Source organism: Alligator mississippiensis, chromosome 1, assembly GCF_030867095.1.
Source record: "Alligator mississippiensis isolate rAllMis1 chromosome 1, rAllMis1, whole genome shotgun sequence".
In the NCBI taxonomy this organism is placed as follows: Eukaryota; Metazoa; Chordata; order Crocodylia; family Alligatoridae; genus Alligator; species Alligator mississippiensis.
In genome coordinates this window covers 458,080,724-458,103,470 of record NC_081824.1, presented here as the reverse complement: position 1 = coordinate 458,103,470, position 22,747 = coordinate 458,080,724, and the positions used below count along the sequence as shown (strand labels likewise).

The 22,747-nt window shown below is 43.4% G+C and overlaps 1 protein-coding gene across 3 annotated transcripts in view; it reads left to right on the top strand.

Annotated features, from left to right (window-relative positions):
• Window positions 1-21,164, top strand: part of TMEM135 (transmembrane protein 135) — a 358,268-nt gene extending 337,104 nt beyond the window's left edge. For all 3 annotated transcript variants that reach the window (XM_019488262.2, XM_059721829.1, XM_014605912.3), the window contains 5 exons: window positions 9,615-9,678; window positions 12,172-12,248; window positions 17,073-17,171; window positions 18,453-18,520; window positions 19,904-21,164. In XM_019488262.2, the coding sequence (XP_019343807.1) occupies window positions 9,615-9,678; window positions 12,172-12,248; window positions 17,073-17,171; window positions 18,453-18,520; window positions 19,904-20,036 (441 nt within the window). In that variant the 3' untranslated portion in view covers window positions 20,037-21,164. The remainder of the gene's footprint in view (window positions 1-9,614; window positions 9,679-12,171; window positions 12,249-17,072; window positions 17,172-18,452; window positions 18,521-19,903) is intronic.
• The last annotated feature ends 1,583 nt before the right edge of the window (window positions 21,165-22,747 follow it).

Below are 22,747 nucleotides of genomic sequence, written 5' to 3'. Positions count from 1 at the left end.
GCCGGGCCAGCTCCCACCGCTGCACTCGCCTTGTCCACAGGCAGTGCAGTGGCTCAGTCTCACTCTGGCCCTGCACCAGCTGGCAAGAAGTGTGGGGGGGCAGAGACCCCGCTCCCAGCACCTTCCACCCAGAGCACAGCCCCAGCCCGACCCACCCCACACAAATCCTGGGGAACACGCCCCTGCTCCATGCCCTCCCAAACCAGCAGCTGGAGCAGTGGCAAGAGCTGCTGGATGAGCTGCCACACAAGCAGCTGCTGGACTGGTGGCGCGCAGCAGCGTGAGCTGCCCACCCCCTCCCTGGGCAGCGCTTGCCCCAGCTCCAAGCCCTCTCACTGCAGGGGCATTGATCTGCACCCCCCTGCACCCCTTACCTCCCCCCTCCCCCCCCACCAGAACAGACTTACCAGCTGGACACAGCTGTTTTGAGCGTGGTAAAAGAACCAATCCCCCATTTGCAATATTGTTCCTATGGGAAAATTGGTTCCAAATTACGAAGTTTCGACTTAAGACGCAGTTTTCAGGAACCAATTTTGTTGTAAATCTAAGGATTATCTGTATTAAGAAAAACTTTCTCACTAGCAGGGTAGTAAAATACTGAAAAAGGTTACCTACAGAGCTTGTGGAATCCTTGTAGGTTTTTCACACAGCTAGACAAAGTCTTGGCTGGGATGATATAGTCCCACTTTGAGCAGGGGATTGGACTAGATAACCTCCTCAAGTCCCTTCCAGCCCTACTTTTCCATGATCTATGTATTTCCTTTATGATTCTAAACAGATATAAAGGATATCTGATATAAGATCTTCATCTTATAAATTGGTACAGTGCCAGTGAAGCTAATTATAGTAATTTAATCAATTTCCTTAGACTCTAGCTCAATATGTATACTCATCCTAAGTATGCTGCACTACTTTAATGTTGAACTATCATATTTATAGGCCTTAACCAAATTACTTATCCCTATAGACATGTTCAGGTATTCAAAGCTACATAAGACACATTGAAAATTAAACATTAGTCTTTTTGTAATAGAATGTTAACAGCTGGAAAGCAAGACACTACACAATTCTACTTTAATTAAAAGGAGCCAGAATGAAAAACAGATCTAACTTTCATAGATTTCATAGACATTAGGGCTGGAAAGGACCTCGGAAGGTCATCGAGTCCAGCCCCCTGCCCAAAGGGCAGGAAGTCAGCTGGGTTCATAGGATCCCAGCAAGATGAGCATCCAGTTTGCTCTTGAAGGTGTTCAATGTAGGCGCTTGAACCACCTCCAGTGGCAGGCTGTTCCAGACCTTGGGGGCTCGGACAGTAAAGAAATTCTTCCTTATGTCAAGCCTGAAACGGTCTTGTAGTAGTTTATGACCATTCGACCTAGTCGTCATCCCTTGGGGCGCTCTGGTGAACAAACGTTCCCCCAGATACTGGTGGTCACCCCTGATAAACTTATAGGTGGGCATCAGATCACCCCTGAGCCTGCGCTTTTCCAGGTTAAAGAGCCCCAGGGCTCTCAGCCTGTTATCGTAGGGTCTGCTTCCCTGACCTCTGATCATGCGCGTGGCTCTTCTCTGGACTCTTTCAAGCTTCTCCACATCCTTTTTGAATTGTGGAGCCCAAAACTGGACGCAGTACTCCAGCTGCGGCCCCACCAAGGCCGAGTACAAGGGGAGAACGACGTCCCAGGATTTGCTTGAGAAGCATCTATGGATGCAAGCCAGTGTTGTGGTCGCTTTACTAGCCACAGCATTGCACTGCAGGCTCATGTTCATCTTGTGGTCAATGATGACCCCAAGTCTCTTTCTTGCATAGTGCTAGCCAACATAGCACTGCCGAGCCTATAAGGATGCTGCGGGTTTTTCTTCCCAAGGTGGAGAACCTTGCATTTATCGGCATTGAACACCATCAGATTCTCATCTGCCCACTTGCTGAGCATGTCCGGGTCAGCCTGGATCACCTGCCTGTCTTCTGGTGTGGATGCTTTTCCCCAAAGTTTGGTGTCATCAGCGAACTTGGCCAGTCCGCTTCTGACTCCAGTGTCCACATCATTAATGAAGATGTTGAACAGTATGGGTCCAAGGACAGAGCCTTGGGGGACACCACTGGTCACAGGACACCACGATGAGTGACTTCCATCAATTACTACCCTCTGGGTCCAACCCTGGAGCCAATTTTCCAGCCAGTGGATCGTGAAGGACCCAAGGTGACAATTGGCCAGTTTCTCTAAGAGGTGATCATGGGAAACCAGGTCAAAGGCTTTTTTGAAGTCAAGATATATGACATCAATCTCTTCTCCCTTGTCCAGGTGATAGCTCACCTGGTCGTAGAAGGAAATGAGATTGGTCAAGCAAGACCTACCCGCAACAAACCCGTGCTGGCTATCCCTTAAGATGTTGGCGTCAATCAGTCCATTAAGGATGGCCTCTTTAATAAACTTTTCTAAGATCTTCCCTGGGATAAAAGTCAGGCTAATGGGCCTATAGTTAGCCGGATCCACTTTCCTCCCTTTCTTGAAGATAGGCACCACATTGGCCTTCTTCCAGCCATCGAGCACTACACCAGAGCGCCAAGAGTTTTCAAAGATCCGTGCTAGAGGCTGGGCTATGATGCTCACCAGCTCTTTGAGTACCCTGGGGTGAAGATTGTCAGGGCCGGCTGACTTGAAGGTATCCAGCTTCTCAAGATGTCCCTTCACGAAGTCAACATCGATGGAGGGCAGGGGATCACCCTCACCCGGACTTTCCTGTCCCGTAGCGGGCATGGGCATCCCATGGGACTGATGAAAGACCACCGCAAAGTACCTATTTAATAGGTTGGCTTTTTCCTGGGCGTCAGTTGTCAGTTGCCCCATCTGGTTCAGCAGGGGTCCAACGTTGCCCCTGCTTTTCCTCCGGCTCCCCACATATCTGAAAAAGGACTTCTTATTGTCCTGGATGCTCAAAGCTAGTTGGAGTTCAGTTGCAGCCTTGGCTTTCCTAGTCTGCTCCCTACAGGACCGGACCAGTGCAGAATAATCCTCCTTGGAGGTGACTCCCATCCTCCATCCTTTGTAGGCCTTTCTGTTTAGCCTCAGGAGGTCTGCTAGGTCCCTGGAGAGCCAGGGGGGCTGCTGTGCCCTCTTGCTGCCTTTCCTCCGAGATGGAATAGACTTAGTTTCGGCATTGAGGATCGCTCCCTTGAGGAGCAACCACTCTTCTTGAACTCCTCTTTCTCCATGGTCATGGTCCCTTAGGGCCTCACTGACAAGCCTCCTGAGCTTGTCAAAGTCGGCTTTCCTGAAGTCAAGGACTTCCTTGTCGCTGACTGACTTGCTAGCTTTTCGGCGGATGGTGAAGGTGATCAGCTCGTGGTCGCTGTCACCCAGCTTCCCATTGATCACTAGGTCGCCGACTAGGTCTTCCCCAGTAGCCAGCAGCAGGTCGAGCAGCGCTTTGCCTCTCGTTGGCTCATAGACTTCTTGAGTCAGGTAGAGGTCATCCACACACGAGAGGAAGCTTTGCGACCGCTCAGATTTTGCTGAGCGATCCTCCCACAAGATGTCCGGGTAATTGAAGTCACCCATGACAACCATGGTCCTGGAGCATGCGGCCTCAGCCAGTTCCCGGGCAAACTCCTGGTCAAGCTCAGGGCTTTGGGTGGGAGGTCTGTAGTAGACTCCCACCATTGTGTCCCCTGTGCCGTGTTCCCCATGGATTTTAACCCAGAGGGTTACAATCTACTTTTTTAGTAGAATGAACAGCTCATTTGGTCATGATACTTTAATTTTATTAAATATAGGCTCAAATTTTGAGAGAGGTGTCTTGGACGATATAGTGGAAGCCCCATTCAAAATGCTTTTCAACCTGTGCTTTCTTTAATAACTTCATCTAGAAAATAAAATCCAATTCTACCTGTTTTTTTGCTAAAGTGACCTTTACTCAAATATTTTATAAGAGTTCATAAAAAGGGTCTATTCTAGCCAATATTTTGAACCTTTGAAGGTGACTACACAGTGGATTTGCATTGTATTGTATTTTACTTCTGTCATAATACTATATTTACTCAAATACAAGATGAGGTTACCCTCCCCCCAATTGGCATGGGGAAAAGCCCCTCATCTTATAATCACATACCAAAAATCCCACTAAATATATTGTCTGTCATTAAACTGCTGCCAAAACAGTATGTGCTCAGCAATGGAAACCAACTATGATGTTGATTCAGTGCAGCCAATGCTGACTGACCATGCCTATAAAACACATACCCCCCCCCCCACATTGGCAAACATGCTGATGGAAACCTTTTGTTTGTTTATTTGTTTATTTTATCTTTTTTCATGCCCAAATCAGTTCCAAATTCATTTGGGCAAGGCCCTATATTCAAGTTCCAAAATTCAACTCAGCAGAGCTCAGTTGCTAAATCTGTGTGGTTCTACCACTGGGCAAATATCTTCCCTCCCAGACCCATCAGTCTTGGGCTTCAGCTGCCCCCCAAATGCAAACAGGCATCTTACATGCATCCTACAGGATTTGGGGTTCAAATGCCCCATCTCCCTTGATTTTAGCCAAAAGGCTCCATAAGGATAGGGTAGTGTGTCCATCTGAATAAGACATATTGTTGTAGATTCGTAGGTTCATAGATGTAGGGTCAAAAGGGACCTGAGCATATCATCAAATCCAACCCCCTGCCCTGAGCAGGAATTAATACTGGGCTCGTATGACCCCTGGTAAGACTAAGCTCATATGACCCCATCTAGATAGTATCCATTAAACACAGTCCCCACTCACTGCAGACTCTTTTTCAAGTCATGGTGAGCCACAACATGGCATAGCTTTTGACTTCCTCTTCATTCCCATAGCTGCACCTTTCTTTTCCATTTTTAATTATTCCTGTTTTTTTCACCAGCTTTAAATGCTTGACAAACATCACAAAATGGGACCCCAAATAGTTCATCCACAATCCCACTATTGTCCCCTCTCTCAACCTGGTGCATGTGATTAATAGCCCTGCCGTACATGAGATGAAGTTGGACCAGGTTGCCCTGCACCTCATATACATTTTTGGATCATCCCAGGACTTGCGACAAGAACACCTGGCTCCAGTCATGAGTGGAGGCTGATTAGGATGTGGATCCTTTGTGGGGAGTATGTGGAGCACACGCATATAGTGAGCAGTGCTGAGCTGTGGGGTCACCATGGCTTGAAATGTTTTTGACTCTGTTGGGGCCCAGCCCAGTGAACTGTGTGTAAATCATTAGCCTGAATGGTTTGTACTACATACAAGTGGGTTCTAAGGTGTTGCTCAAAAGTGTTTATGGCGTACCTGTGCTAAAACCTGCAGTAGTTTCAAAAAAAGGTAACATACATCAATTCTGGATGAACTAAGTGCACTGCTACTATATGCAAATTGATACAGCCATGTTTAATTTCAAAGTTGTTGTTTTCAAATTTGCTTCTCACTTCCATGCACTCAGGGGGAGCAGGGTCTGACGGTAAAAAGAGGGGGATGGAGCTGCCAGGGGAAAAAGTTGGAGGAAAGCAGAGAGCACAGGGACTACCTGACCCCCCAGATTTATTTTCCCTGTTGTAGCAGTGAGAGGGGGACACATTCAAGGCAGACCTCCAATAATTAGATTGTTTACCTGGAAAATTGTAACAAATTTATAAATTTTCCACATATAGAATCAAATTATTCAGGGTCATCTTATAATCATCTTCTATTCGAGTACATACAGTATATATGAAACAATACTTATGCTTTCCTAATAAGCATAATGCAACATAAGCAGATCATGTATAGTACCCTCTAAGTATGCAAAACAAAAATAAAATACAAGATGCATTTATGATCCTCAGGAGTTCTGTCAGGAAGCACTTTAAAATATCAACTCTGCATACTAAAAGCAAATTTAAATACCGCTTAGAAGCTAGATTATTTCATTTGGGGTGTGCTGATACTGTATCATTACTGAAAGAAGATTTTCTTGATAAAGAATTAGAGGATAGGGACATCATTAATGCTAATCAATAAAATTTCATATCAAACGAAATTGTGCCAAAATAGTGATTTTATTCTGATGTGAAGTTTAGCAAATAAATGCAACTGTTAAAAAAGTAAAGTACTTGGGGATTAGTACTCTGCAACATTCCAGTTAAAAAATGAACACTAAAAAAATACCAAAACAGCATACATAAAATAAATGGGAAACTTGCTAACTGGCATCTCAAAATAATTGTCAATGACAAAATAATTACAGTATTTTTAACAAACATGTAAGTAGTGAATTTTGCACTTTGGACAGAGATGCCAGAGAGCAGGAGAATGAGGGGAGGTGCCAGGGACAAAAGAGTCTTACCTGACAACAAAGACTCAAAGACCCTCGCTGCTGCTGCCACATTCTGCCTACTGCTGCAGTGGTGCACAATTAGGTTGCTTTTGCCACAATGCAGATTTCCTAGCAGCCACCCTTCTGGTGCCCACTCTAAATTGATGCCTGGGGCTGGTGTCCCTGTCACTTAACCTAGTTGTGCTACAGGTTTTTATTGACGCTACGGTATCAATACTAGACCTAATACTATTCAACATTTTTATCAGCGTGGTTGAAGTAAGCTACATTCACCATTGATAGAAATTCGCAGATGATGCTAGTTGGTAGACTTTAATAGTAGAAGAGTATAGGGCAGCCACACAAAGTGATCTGAATCAGTTGGTAGCCTTGGTCTATTTAAATAGAATGTATTTTAATACATTCAAATGCAGCATAGCACATATAGGCTAGGGACAGACATTCAAAAAGCCTGATCCTGAATTGATGTAATCTTTGCAAGTTAGTCTAATCTGCCTAGGTTGAATCAGTTTACAAGTGTACAGACATTCCCTCTGGACTGAGGAAATGCAGGCACGTGCCTGTGGTGGCTCAGGTTAGAAGTCAGGGGGTGCTAAACCAGTCCTCCCTTTCATTCCAAAGTGCTGAGCTGAGGGGAAGTTGGGGTGGCCAGGGCATGGAATGACACACTGATTAGGGAGGGCTCTAAATCCCCACCAGCCTGCACCGTCCCAGGCTTTTCTCCACTCGCTGCTCAAGGGACAGGAGTGTTGCCAGACCCAAACCCCCAGCTAGCGCTCTGAGGCAAAGGGGGTGTGTGCAATGCATGCATCTGTTGATGGTACTGAGCTTTTCAATCTCCCTCTTCATGCTTCTTCATACTGTCTGCAAACCTGACAGGCAAGGGAGCCAGCAGGGAGCTGATAACACAGCATTTATCATCCCATCAACAAAACAAAAGCCTCTCTCATTAGTTCAAGCTCTTCTTAAACAGCTTTTTTCCCAAGGAAGAAATGACCTGTTGGTTGGCTCCAAAAAGCCCTAAGCAGACACTGTTCTGTCTGCCTGTCCCAGGGAAATTGGAGACATGCACACAGAGACACCTCTCAGCATTAGCTAGCATACCACATGCCTGGGGTCCATGCTGTGGGAGATAGAAGGGAGGAAGGGGGGGGATCCCTGTTTGAGCAGTGAGCAATAAGGGGGGTGGATCAGGGGGAAGCCAGGCAGACAGGCTGTGCCTGTAGTCTCCACCAGAGCTCTAGCTAGGGAGCAGAGGAGTGAGGCCAGCCCTGTTCTCTGGAGCAGACAGCCCAACCCAGCCAGCCCAGGGACGCAAAGCATCTGGGATGCTGGGGGAATCTGGTTTAACTTAAACCAGAAAGGGGTCTGGGAGAGGGGGACCCCTGCTTCAGCAGCAAGTGGCAGAGGGGAGGTTAGGAGGAAGCCAGGCAGATCCTGCTGTGCCTGTAGTCTCTGCCAGAGCTCTGGCTTGGGAGCACAGGGGCAGGGCCAGCCCTGTTCTCTGGACTGCGAAGGGCTGCAAAGCATCTGGGGTGCTGGGGGACTCTGGTTTAACTTAAACCAGAAAGGGGTCTGGGAGAGGGGGACCCCTGCTTCAGCAGCAAGTGGCAGAGGGGAGGTTAGGAGGAAGCCAGGCAGATCCTGCTGTGCCTGTAGTCTCTGCCAGAGCTCTGGCTTGGGAGCACAGGGGCAGGGCCAGCCCTGTTCTCTGGACTGCGAAGGGCTGCAAAGCATCTGGGGTGCTGGGGGACTCTGGTTTAACTTAAACCAGAACAGGGCCTGGGACAGACATTGCATAAACCAGTTTGAGCCAAATCAGTTAAGTCTGATACTACATTCAGTCAGCCCTATTTTAAACCAGTTTCAGCTATTTTGAAACTAGTTTATGTGCACTGAACTTATGTTCTGTTACAGGTTTAAACCAGTTTCTGATCACTTAAATCAGTTTATGTGTAATGTCTGTCCCTAGCCATAGAAATAAGGAACCACAGGCCACACCTAAAGGACAGGTAACCAGAATTAGGACTGTGAAAGGGATGAAGAGGTCATACTGGGAAAGCAGTTCAGTAAGATTTCCTATGTATGTTCTGGCACAAAAAAAAAAGAAGAAAGATTAATGCAGTCCTTGGTTGTATAAACAGGAGTAGTGGGTTGAACTAGAGGAATGATTTTTACTTCTGTACATAGGTGCTTGTGAGGCTCTGTCTGAATCACAGAATTGTAGAAGAATACAGTTTTGTTGTCCATATTTAAAAAAGGACAGTGAAAAATTGAGTTGAGGGCTAGAGAAGATGCCTTACAATGGGAATCTTAAATACTTTAGTTTGAGAAAGAGACGATTGAGAGGTGACTTGACTACAGCGCACAAGTGCCCTCACGGGAAGAGGATCCTGGATACTAAAGGGCTCCATAACGTACTGGAGAAAGGCAAAGCAAGACAAGAGTCAATGCATGGAGGGTGAAGCAAGACAAATTCCATTTCGAAATTAAACATAGCAACAGTGATTAAGTTCTGGAACAAACTCCAGAGGAAAGTGATGGATTCCCATGCCTTAAATCATCATTGGGTTAGTTTTTGGAAACCGTGCTTTATCCAAACAGAAGTTATGCTTCAAAGACAAGGTAATGGACCCAGAGCAGGTGCAGCTTGGTGAAATGCAGTGGCCTTTGACATATAGAATGTCAAATTAGAAGATTTGATGGTACCTCCTGGGGTCTTTCTGCGTTCAGTTAGGACTTCTACTTACATGCAGGGCTTTGTGATTTAAAAATACTCTTCAGGTTCATGATGGCCTCAGTTATCATACTTTACTGGGCCTGCTAACTTGACACATGAACAGTCTCAAGGGGTTTGGGCCCATGAGAAGGTCACCATCTTTGCCTCTCATGCTGTTGGACTATTTATTTTCATTGCAGCAAGTGCTCTCACCAGTTAGAGTTTTGGTCAGCAAATTTAGCTGTTTCCTGTGGATAGAGAGCAAGCAGGACCTGGCTTTCTTTTCCTTTCTTTAAGGATGCTTAAAGTTGACTAGTCTGGTTACAGTTAGTTAGACTGATTCTGAGAAAGACTGAAACTATATGAAGTGCATCAGACTCTACACTGATAGATGCCTCATGGCTGTAGTGGAAATAGAAGCAATTATTGTTATCATAATAGCTGCTTATCCTTCATGAACACTTACATTGAGGCTAATAAGTTCGATTATTGGATGCTGTGTGCATTGTTATAAAACTAAAGCATTTAAAAAAATACTAACCAAGTATATGCTATTATCCTCTCACGCACAGGGTACTAGTTGTTTCCTGCGCTGGGTACGAAACCTGGATGATGAGCTTCATGCACTTATAGCTGGTAAGTCCATAAAGAAAAATGAGTGATGCACCTGATTCAGATTCTCTAAATGTTATTACTTTTGAGCATATAATTGGTGCACCCCTCCCCCCCGTTCCTTTCCAAAATTCCTATGTATTTTATTAACAAGAAAACAAATGCTGTGTGTGTACTGCAGTGGAAATCAGTCATTATAAGGCTCCAATAAATTAGACATGATTAACAATGTAAATGTGATACATTTTTTTATAAAAGGAAATGTCCAGGCACGTTTAGTACCAGTTATTCTCTGCACAAGTGTAACGTTGTCTTTTGTTGTCTAAGCAGGACAAGGTGGCACCTTATAGCAGTGGTTCCCAAATTGTGGGTTGCGACCTCAACTGGGATCGCAACATGAGTGGATGGGTCGCGATAAACAGGGATCCGGGGGGGGCACAGGCAACGTGGCAGGCAGAGGTGGCATGGCAGAGGAGAGCAGGGAGGCCAAGGTGACGCAGCAGTGCAGTGCTCCCTTCCACACTGGGTCCCTCCTGCTGGGCCATGGAGCCCCGGTGGGAAGGGCAGCAGGGTGGGCAGCCCACATCCTCTCCTCTCTCCCCAACAGGCTCCACTTTGGCCATGCTGCCTGTGGGAGAGGGGGTTGGGGGTCGGGAGAGCTGGGCTCCACACTCCGCTCCAGCCAAAGCAGACACTGCTTCCCACAGGCAGCAGCCAGGGCTTGGGTGCTGCTGGGGGCAGGGGCTGCGGGCCCTGGCCCTGGGGCACCTGGGGGATGGGAGGCTGCAGGTTGGGAATGAGGCCAGTGCCAGGGTCGGGGCTATGGGTGGGGAGTGGGGGGCACCTGAGGAGTGGAAGGCTGCGAGGTGGAAGTGAGGGGCCATGCCAAGGAAATGGGGTCATAAATGGGGTCATGCTGGGGAAAAGTTTGGGAAGTACCACCTTAGAGACTAACTCATTCAGAAAGACAAGCTTTTGTATGTGGCAGCATACATGGCATTGGTTGCTCAGACAAACAATTAACATGAATTATAGTGTATGGGGTTGTTCATCTGCTCCTCTAGAAATGTCATATGCTACAGTGCTTACAGCGTGCTTACAGTGCCCCTCTGCTGCCTACACTGAACAGGGGCAATCGCTACGTGAAAGACTGAATGGGCAGTGATTGACAGCAGTTCCAGAAAGGCGCACAGGCCGGTGGCAAAACACTTCAGCCTCCCGGGACGTTCCATCACTGACCTCCGCGTAGCTTTTCTTAAACAGCAGAACTTCTTAAAGGTCCAAACTGTAGAAACCAACCTGAACATATACAATTTCTGAACAAGAAATCACTCATAGATTGGATTAAGTATGGTCTCAGAGATGCTGCATTTTCATCCACATACCTGAGCTAGCATTTATAACCCCTATGCTCATCAGTGAGTTTAACCCTCAGTGGGTTAATTGCTTTGTTTTGCCCTTTTGATTTCTTCAACCCCACTTTGCCTCTGTCATAAATGGCCTTCCCCTGTCCTTATCTTTTGTTTTTAAATTACTTTATTCCTTTTTTTGTACCCCTGCTCTTTGCAAGTCCATTCATAGCACCTGATGAAGTAGGCTGTCACCTACAAAGGTTTTTGCCTTTCTGAACATATTAGTCTCTAAGATGCTACCTTGACCTGCCTTCTGCTTGACACCTGACTGATGTAGATGACTACCAATTTTTACTTTCCAAGATTTCCTTCCCAGTTTCTAATTAGGAACTCTTCTGGTGTTTTGAATACAATGGCATTTGCAGTTAAAAGAGGGATGGGCCCTGCCCCTTCCCACTATGGCCAAAGAAGGCCCTGTGGCTGCAGAATCAAATGGGTTGGGGTGCAGAGTATGCTTGGGATTTCATACTGATGATGTAGTACTCAGTGGAGCCTTCCTGTGCAGCGGAGATGAGCACAGACTAGACCAAATGATCTCCGCACTGCATGGGTCCATTAGATCAGGGTGTCCATTTCTCATGAAGCTCCAGGGTGGATGTGGACCACAAGGAGCTTCACAGGCCAGATCTGGACCCAGTGACAGCAGTGGTAGGGCACGAGGCAGCACAGAGATTAATGTAGATGTTGCTCCTACCCACCCCCACCTGTCAGCACGCGTCCCCAGCAATGCTCTGTAGCTGGGAATTCAGTGATGGGCCTCGCCTGTGAATTCCCAGTCAGATCTTTGGCACCCCTGCATTATGCCATTTCCCTGCTGGGGTCTTTGGATGTGGGGGGGAGATTTGAGACCATGTTGCTAGCCACTGGACTTCAGCTTTATCTCAAAGTGCCAAAACAAAAGGGATCTGTCTTTTTTTGAAAAGCTGACACACAAAACACCCTTTCATATGCAGCACAGAAACATCACTGAAGCTTGATACAGAAGCAGCAAGCACAAATTTGTGTAACATCAGCTGTGCTGAGCTCTGCATCGTACAGCAACATCAAGAAATAGTTGAAAATCTTATGTATGTTTTTATTTTTGTTTGTTTTTCAATTTTTGCAGGGTCCCTGGCAGGAGTTTCTATGATGTTTTACAAAAGTACTACTATCTCCATGTACCTAGCTTCCAAATTAGTGGAGGTAAGGTATGCACTGCTGGTTCCCAGGTGTTTCATCCTAGCTGCAGTAATAGGGCAGAGAAAGAAGACAAATGTTACTAGCTTTGTCAGAGTGTGCAGTATCACATTACATTTGCACTATAGAACTGCATGCAAGCAAACACGTGCCAAATAATGGTTCGGTTTTATGACCTCATTTCCTTTCCATGACTAAACCTAACGGTCCATTAGCCATTGGTCTTTGCATATTTTCTCCATTAACTTCTCCTTTGTCTCCTTGGTAGCCCTCTGCTTTCCATATCATTCCTGGAACTTTAGATTTCTGCAATGTGCCTTTTGTCTCTTCTGCCAAAAATACAAATCAGCACTAGCCCTCAGTTTCAAATTTATTACCAAAAGTTACAGCTGACTTCCTGACTTTGTTTCCTGATGTTTGGCATTAGTTTAAATGATAAGTTGGGGCAATTCAGAATAGCTTATGTCTTAACATATAGCCAAGAATGCTTACCTGTTTACTTTAATGAATCAGATTTTCAACTGATCCATGCACTGAAGTGAGCACTGATTAAACGACACTTCCTGCTGATAAATTGATCCTTTTTTTTTCTCTGAGATCTGATAAAATAATGTAAGCCAAGGAAAAGTGAAGAAGAAGAAGAATTTCATAACACAACTCCCCAGGCATTGTTTGCATATCCATATTTATAATCACAATTTATGAACACATGAATTGGGAGAGAAACCTCTATGCTGGAAGCTGCAATGGGAGAGGAGTGGGAATAGATATCCCCTGGTCAGCCTTCCCATCAATATCCAGTGTGTGCCACTGTGCCCCCTGGGCCACACTGCACTTAAGACATGATTAACCAGTTAATCACATGTTAAGTAGTTAGCTGGCCACACGGCAATGCAGTTAATGGCATGATAAAACAAGCAATGAGCCACACAAAGTTATTACACAAAATATACATAATAAATTTGTGGCTGGTTCCTTTCATGCCATTAATTGAACATGTAGCCAGGCTGGGGCTTCCAGCCACAGGGGTATACCATGTACTTCTGCAGCTGGGAGTCTGGCTTAGCTGGCAGCTCCAGGCCTTGGGAGCTTGCTACTGGTAGTATGGTGTGATGGGATCTGATGCTTGATCCCACAGTCGCACCTTCTCTGTGTGTGGCATGGCAGGAAGCACAATTGTGGGACTCATACATCAGGTCCTATTGTGCTTTTAAATGCTCATCTGCCAGAGATCTTTGTGAGGCATACCTATTTTGTTGTGCAATCACAGTGGGCCTAGGTCCACCAGGAACCACAAGCCCTTTTCAGGAGAAAGGCTGTTAGGTGTACAACAGTTGATATCTTGGGACAGTAAATGACAAAACAGAGATGGAAGTGAATATTACAAGTTAATAACCAAGGTGCCAAGGGAGGACACCAAGCAGAGAGCTCTAGCCAGTATCCACTGCAAATATTGGGCTTGATGGACCTGCGGTCTGGTCCAGTAAACAGCAGCTCTTAGGGCACATTTACATGGGGGGGGGAACGTTAATTAGTGGGGCTCTGAGAGTCTCATGTATTAGCATCCCCACACTTCCAAATGATGGTGGGGACACTTGAACTAAAGCTTGTGCAACGAGCTTTAGTTCAAGCATCCTGTTACCATTTTGAAGCATGAAGACACTAATATACGAGACACAGAAGCTGGCTTGAGCACGGTAATTACCACACACTGGCAGACCCAATTAATGGAGTCTGCTCTGACATGCTGCAATTACAGCACATCAGAGCAGCCCTGTAACACGTCTACATGCACCCTTATGTTCTTAAAAGGGAGGGTAAGCCTTGAAACATTGACTAGGAATGGTGTATTTAGGCTTTTAAGTTTGTCACTATGATTTTTGCATGAAATATCATGGCTCTTTTCACAGCAATATTACTGGAATAAATTGACAGTGCCTGCCCCTGGTGCCTTGTCCCTGAGTCAGTCTCCTTCTACTGATGTTAGGGAATCCAGGTCCTATTGCCACCATTTGAATTCCTTTTGAAAAGGTGAAAACAGAGAGAAATGTGAAAAATGATGGAACAAAATGACACATTAAACATAGAGATATGTAACCTAGTCATGCACATTCCTAGTAATCCTGATTCAAATTCTCTTTGGATATATGTAATGATGGATCAAAACATCTCAGGCCCATTGCATCATCCTTGTTGTATGAGGTTTACTTACTGGAGCATTTTTCCGTTTATAATAAGGAAATGTTATGCTGTGTTGCTGATGGTTTTCTCTGGACTCTACTCTGAGACATTGTGGCTGCAATGCAATAAGAAAAACGCTATGTGCTTTCTCATTTTTTTTACTGCTTTTACCATCTTATGCAAGCCAAGGTTTACTGACCAAAGAGGCGTGTGCTGCTTGGAGGATCAAGCTGTGCTCAAGAAAATAAACTCTGCACGTTTTCTCAAAAAGAAAAGCATGCAACTCCAAGCTGTTTCAGGGTAGTAAATAGTCACTTTCTTTGACTTGTTGCCTCATGATAGATTTGTTGTTATAAAAGGAGGTCTTTCTGTAGCAAACTTCATCTCCTGTTATCTTCAAGATCTATAATACCCTTTATACCCTTTCTGTGAAATATCATGTTGACATTCAGGTAAACCATTTTAAAACCCTTAAGTGATTTAGGAACCTGAATGCCATTTTCAGAAATGTCCAAGACCCCTGGCAATTGTTACACTTATTACACAGTTAACACTGGAAGCCTTTGATCCTCCACCCCCAGCAGCCCTGCCTGGTTTAAACTCCCCTGCACTGGGATCCTCTTGACTCCATCCTCAGGGAGCCTTTCATCTCCTGCAACTGGCAGGCTGGGCTGCTGGCAGTCACATGCTTGAGATCTGTCCCCAGTCCCTATAATCACACATCCTGTCCTACATATGTGGCAGGGCAAGGCATGCAATTATTGGGATTGGGGTTCAGATCCCATCACGTGGTTTTTTCACTGTCTACCACTGGCCAGAGACACTTAAGAGTTGAAGCCTGTTAGAATGCCAGTTACATGTGGGTCCAAATGCAACTCCTGTTTTAGGCAGCTAAGGAGCAATTATGCAGCTATTATAAGTCACATACGTGGCAGTAAAGGCTGTTTCTACAGATTTTAGATCCTGCACCTCTCTGAATAACTTGACTTGTCTTCCTGAGCATGCTCAGAAGGGATCCAGTATCACCACTGACAGTGTCGTGATCCTAATCTTGGCAAGCACACTATCCTGGAAAGGGGCAGATGTGCTTTCTCTGGCTGACGGAGCCTAGAACTTGAGTTGAGTTTCATCAGAGAGAACAGGGTCTAAACTCTGCATAAGTGACCCCAGTCTTCACAGCTAACTTCAGTCACGTGTAAGCGCTCTTATCCGCCTAATGGAGAAGGTGGATTTGGGCCTTAAATTCTTCAGTTCCCCAGTCGCACTTTTAAAAGTGGAACTTATTTTCCTAAACCAGTCAGGGGCTTTTGAAAAGTTCACCTTTAATTGTTAGAAAATATATAATAAAATTCCATATTTTTAGAAATGCAATAAAGATCATTTCCCTGGTTTCATATTAATATTTTGACTTCCTTTTTCTTTGCTGGAAACCTGCTACCATTTTAGTTTAAAAAATACAAGCTGTACTGTGTTCCACGTAGCAATTTCCTTTATACTTTTGTATTACTAAGGCACCAAATGGTGCCCTTTTAATATTTCTGAATAGAATCTTGCATGTTGTCTTGTACGATCTCAGGGTTCTTTTGCTGAAGTGTTCCTTCCCCCCCAACTGTTGTACAGACCTGCTCCTTTGGCACTCTACACCAACCTATTTAGCAATTTTCTTGAAAAGTTGGTGCCTTTGTTGCTAGATAATGATTAGGTCTAAAGCTTTGAACACATCACCTTGAATAAGTTATTTCAGCCATTTGCAACAATGTTCACTCTCATAATGTGTGAGAAGTGGTTAATTACTGTTGGTAAACCGAGGATAGGAAAGGTATGTAAGTTTTGAGCATTAAACTGCTGAATGCAGTGACCATCTGTGCTTCACTTTACCTTGTTGCTGGTTCTCAGCCACTGGTTGTATCATCTCCTATCAGTGAGGTGGTTGGATGGACATCTTCATCCCCATCTTGTTCCCTGGTAAACTACACGCCATGCCTGCATTTTTCTCACCGGATTCTCTTTCTTCCGTACATCCTTTGCTGTCTCTGATCTTTCTTCCATTCCATCAGATCTTCTTTTTCTTTCCTACCAAGTTTATTTTTTTAAATAAAAGCTGACTCCCTCCTCCCACTCCCATCTTTTGAGACCCTCCATCATTATATTTTCTGTTCTCTGGAAGGCCGTGTGCTGTTTGATGCACAGGGATGGGATTGTGCAGTTGGTTATATTGTGTACAATTGAATGGAGTGCTTTAGGAGTGGTGTGAGGAAGTATATTCAGACCTGATGGTTAGATGTATTAGGAATCAGTACAAAATGAGGGGGAGAAAACCAAATCCTTTCCTTGTAGAGAGTTCACAGAGCGTTCCATATTTCCACTGCCATTTCTCTGTATATGCCCCCTTTCCTTAGACTGAAGCCAACCACCTTGGGGAACTCTGAATATGTTCTTCACTCCAGTAAGCAAATGTTATAAGGAAGTTAAAAAATGTCCAGATTAATTTACAGGCCCTGGTTGTTAGTATAAAAAAAAATATGTTAATTTCAGTAGTTATCACAATATTTTCTGAGGACTCCAGGAATGGAAGTATATCTAAATACAAAAGTCAGTATCTTTCCTTTAACATATGATTTATTTGGCATGTGTGTTTTGCTTTTACAGACCATGTACTTCAAAGGCATTGAAGCAGGAAAGGTTCCTTATTTTCCTCATGCAGACAGCATCATCTATGCTGTTTCCACAGCTATCTGCTTTCAGGCAGTGAGTATTCAGGCTTCGAACAGAAATCAAAATTCCTTAATTCATTTTAATGTTTGAATGGGTTGAAATGGAGGTACTATCCTATGGAGGAGGCAGGACAATCTGGTGATTTAAGCAAGACTTCAACTCATGATCTCTGAGCCTGGTCCTATGCTTTCTCTCCCTGCTTTTGAAGTGTTAATGTAGAAAAGGTCATCTAATCTTTCCATGACTCAGATCACCCATTTCTAATGTAATGTCATCATCATGAGTAGATACTAACTTCTTTTGAAAGAAACCTCAAGGTGCAAAAGAGAAGTACAAAATGAACTCATTGATGAAAACTTTGCTTCACTCAGTATTTTCCTCAAAGAGTTTTAACCTTCCCCACAGTTTTCTGCCAAGTTGGCAAATTGCACACTCAATTAACTTTTGCTGCAATTACAGCTTGGTAAAAAATCAGCAGAAACAAAGAAAGAGATCTCCAGTCTCATGGCCTGTGACAAGCTGCAGTCATTTTCTCCCTTTGCTGTTCCTGAATCTCCTTCTCCATCCTTTCTGCCCACTCTCTCAGTAATACTTCCTGCCACTTTTTCTGCACCTCAGAGCCACCTCTTCATCTTCTCATGTCCAGCTCACTTCCTTCATTCACTACTTCCCATCCCCACCTCTTCTTTCATCATACCTTTCCCAGTCAGGCCTGGGAGGTGCTGGAAGAATCTGCATCCCAGGATGGCTACCAGTGCCCTTCCTGTCCTGAATAAATCAACTTTGATCATCTCCTACTACATCCCAGACCCCACCTTTATTTCCACATGGTTTCACCTGGAATCCATCCCCTCCCAATCTAGTTATTGTGTTCAGGCTAAATGGATTTCTGGAGATTTCTGTTCTCCAGGAGTGAGGATCTATTTTTGATACCCCTCTGGACAGAGAAAATTAAATTCCCTGCCTGCAAGTTTCCTTCTCAAATGTCTAACAAAAATAAATTTCCAGTCACACACCCATATCCCTGTTAAACATGGCATATTTTCCATCTTTACATTAAGAGAATTGATGGGTTGAGGTGCTGCGATCACCCTGCTCCATGTGGAGACAACAGCCTGTTGTCTGGTGATCAGATCGTGGCTGGTAGCATGACTATTCATCTGCATATAGCCCAACAGCAAGAGCATAGCTGGCTTGTGACTACCTATCATTAGAGTAAGAGTAGCAGGAATTCACTTTCTTTTTCTTAGTACCTGTGCCAAGGAATGTTTTACTTACTGATTTGAAGAAATTATAATTGAAATCTGTTTGCAGGCTGTGATGGAAGTTCAAAATCTAAGACCTTCGTACTGGAAATTCCTTTTACGGCTGACAAAGGGCAGGTAAGAACTTAGGGGACATTTATAATGGAGTCACCACAGCTCTTGTCAACATACCTGACCTAGCTTTAAAGCAGCAGCCTGCACTCTACTACCACAACTAAACTACTAGCATTAGACTGTGTAGTTTTAATAGTAGATTAGACAAGGATTTGTTTGGGATGGTTTGGAGAGTGATGATCCTGCCCTAGGCAGGGGTTTGGACTAGGTGACCTCCACAGGTCCCTTCCATCCCTTCGTTTCTGTTTCACAAACTAGCTTTATACAGATGACTGTTGTGTAGAAGAGCATAGTGGCAGATTTGTGTTTAAGCAGAACACTTCCCTCCCTAATTCATCTGAGATGAAAGGTTCCTTAAGAATCCTATGGAGTGTGAAGTATTATGTGAAACATAACAGATATGTGCCCAAATGATATACAGTATTTTCCCGAATCCAAGACAACCTGAATTTAATATCATCCCCCAAAGTACAGAATTTAATTACTGGAAGGTTGTCCTAAATTTCTCCATCCCTCCCTCCCCACTTCCTTTGCTGCAGCGGGGTGGGGGAGAGGCAGCAGAGTAGAGCTGGGAGCTGGCAAGGGGACCAGCTGCAGCTGCAGCTCCAACCCTGGTTTGGGGCAAGAGCCAGAGCTGGAGCCAGAGCATCAGCAGCTGTCTTCACCCCCCACCCCATTGCCCCCAATCTCATACTTGAATTGAAGATGGAAAATCATCGCCCCCCCCTTGAATGAGGAATAAATTTTGTCTCAGAATTGAGTAAATACAGTAAATGTGTAGGTCAATTATTTAGCACTCCAAAAATGCTTCAATTTCTTCCACTACAATTGCTGTCAGGATTCAGGGCAAATGGGGACAGGGATATGGTTTCTCTCAGATTGTGGTGGGGGGACATTTTTCCTGGGGAATGGTAAAAAAAAAACCCCAAAACCCACATAGGCTATATTATATAAAAGTATGATATGAAAGGCTAAACATGTGCTCTGTGACTCGCTTCATAAGCAGATTTACTTCTCAGATAGAAAAAGGCACCTGCGTTGTCTAGAATAAAAATGTGTGCCGCTTCGGAAGTAAATTGCAAGTGCAGCATAGCTGAGATCCCTGTTTCATAGAAGTGTAGAGAAGCGGGGCTGGGAGGCAGCTCCAGACGTCTAGCTCAATCCTCTGCCTTGTTAGCTAGGGACACCACTGGCATGTATTTCCCCTCAGCTGCTATTAAACTTTAAACACCCTGGGTTTTTAATGCCTTTTATCACTGTGCGTTGCAAAAGGAAGGAAAATATTTCATAATAATGAAACCATTCCAATACTGAAGCACTTGATAATATTTGTACTTGTAAGTAAATGGAAAGTGTTTTCTTTATCACAAATCTTTTCTTTTTCAGGTTTGCTCTCATGAATAGGAAAGTTTTAGACGTATTTGATACTGAAGCATCTAGACACTTCAAGGATTTCATCCCTAGACTTGACCCAAGATATACTGTTGTCCCACCGGAGTTCCCCATTGAGCTGTCTTGAACATTCAATGTGATTCAATGTGATTGGCCTTTTGTCCTGAAAAGCTAATTAACATTCAGATAGATGGAGGAGGGCTTGTGCTCCACTTCAGTATTATTTCAATAAGAAATGCTTTTTTCCAATCAAAATACTGAAGCTTTGTAGGAAGATGCGGCTTAATAATTAAGCCTCTTCCATAGCCAGAAAATGTTTCTGGATTGCTATAGTTGGATGACAATATGGTAGATTATTGATTGAATTAAATCAATGAGTAATATATTTAGAAAAGTAAAATACACCTAAGAAATAAATATAATTAATAATATTTTCAAAATTCTTTAGCTCATTCCAGTAGAATATTTCATGGTATAACTAAGAATAATTACAGACTGAGAAAGGAACGCTTTTCTTAAACTGTCCAAATCTGGTGAGATCCGTCACCTGGATCCAGTTATGTGCTTAAATAAAAATCCATCTTCCCATTTACTGAAAATTTTAAAAGAAACCTGTAGCCCCCGTTCATTCAAAATGACAATATTTTTTTTGTCATTCAAAATGACAATATTTTTTACCCAGATGTGGCTGCAAAAGAAAGCATCCCATCAACGAAAGGGGCACTGGTTAATTAGTAAGTCATGGTCCAGGGCTGTAATGCTATTGATGATGTGGGTGACAAAATAAAAGGGCAGTTCACAGTGTCTTGTGCTCCTTAGGAAATGGAAGGGTGTGGTAGTTAGCATCTGCCAAATGAAAAATGGCAAAGCACTGAGGAGAAGGAGTGTCGTGTTTAAACTCTTGGGAGGGTACTGCAAACTAGACAGTTAAAAAAAAAAGCAAAACACGTTCAAATTAAATACATTTGACAAAAGAGGGTTGTCAAGTACTCCTTTAGATGGCATCTGTTTGATATTTAAACCTCAATACAAGCTTGCAAATCCAGTGGCCTTCAAAAGGGAGAAAAATCCTAATGTTTGACTGTAGTAGGGAAACAGTTTTGACAGGTTTTGTAGTCGTATTTTTTCACGTTCTGTTGTTCCTAGTATTAAGTGAAAGTTGTTTTTCCCTCAGTATTTCCCACAGTCATAACTATGACATTTACATGAAATTTAATGTGATCCTTAATAGAAATAAATATCTGCTCAAAATCCACCTCATTCTTTCCCTGCATGTTTTTGGGTTTGTTTTTTTTTTTCCACAGATGACATTTCACCTGGGTGTTCTACAGTGAAATTTTGATGTGCTAATGTCATTGCAACCTTTGGTTCTTAAAGTCAGTTCACAACAGTGTGGTGACCTATGTTCAGAGTTTCCTAGCTTTTTAGGGAAAAAATGATCTTTACTTAGATACAACTAAAAACACCAGACAAGTGATGCGTCTATGAATGGAAAATACAGCCTGAATACATACGGTTTTTAAAAAACGGTGTATATGCTGGAAGTGCTTGCCACAAGATATGTGTAGAAATTGAACTAGTTGGTAGACCTGTTGTCATCTAACAATGTCATTCTAGCCCAGCTGTAAATGCACTTCTGTTTAATTACACAACATCAGATGCCCCAATATTTAAGTCCCACTTATGGAATTGTCGTGAAGATGCACCAGCTAATGCACAAAATCTGCTTGGCCATCCTTTACCCGCATAACAATTATCAAGCAATGATGCTTCATCCTTTGTCAAAAGAAAGTACTTGGCCCAAACTGTGGGGGCAAGGAAAATTTTGCAATGTAGTTTGCATACAATTTTTATTTGCTTGTAATAGCAAACAAAAATAGCACCAAAAAACCCCTCCAAAATCAAGCGGGCTTTAGCAGATTGGATGGTAGGAACACTGGAAAGATTGTTCATCATTGGAATTTCTAAAAGATTTGACCTTTTGAAGACTGAATGTTATATGATTGGGGTAAGATTTTAGAATTGACGCTTTATTATGAGTAGTCACTAGTGTGACTATGTGCCAGTTTCAGAGTTCAACTCTTTTACAGATAACTTTGCTTTACTTTCTTCACTGGAATGCAAATGGTGATTGACTCCATATTTGAGTTACAAGATTTGAGTACTGTTTCTCACTAGTTAGACAACAGTTCTCTCTGAATAATCTTGTTTCCTCCATTAAATAATCCTAGTTTTTAATGGCTTTTGTGTAATGTAAAAATAAAGCTTCTTAAATTATTTTTATTCAAGTCAGCTATATGTATGAAGGAAAGAATCATCAGTTCTTATATTTTTCCCCAGATAATAAAACATTTGCAGCTTGGAAAAAATAATTTTCTCATTTGTTTTTGTTAATAAAAGCCCTGAAGTCACCCAGTGTTGGTTCTTGAATACTTCTGGTGTGTAAGAGCTCTGTATGTTTATCTTGTCCATCTTGGCAATAGAAGCCAAAGAGAGAGCAACAATAGCCATTGCTGTTTTTTTAAATTTTATGAAAAATATGTCTTGCACAAGAAAATATGATTCTATTCCATAAAACTCCATTTTAAATGCAACGTAAAGTTTGGACAGATCACAAATCAGCCAACAAAAAATAAACAACTGATCATCCAACACTTTGCCCTTTTATATGAAATCATTATGATGGTGGTAATACACTTCTATGCAAATCCTAGATTTAAAATACACTTTAACCTTAGCCATGCAAGTTTATATAAGACAATATGACCAAGACTTGGCTTGTTTGACTATGATGCATTCTTTAAAGTGGCAGAGTTAAGATTGTAATCATCTTTTTGC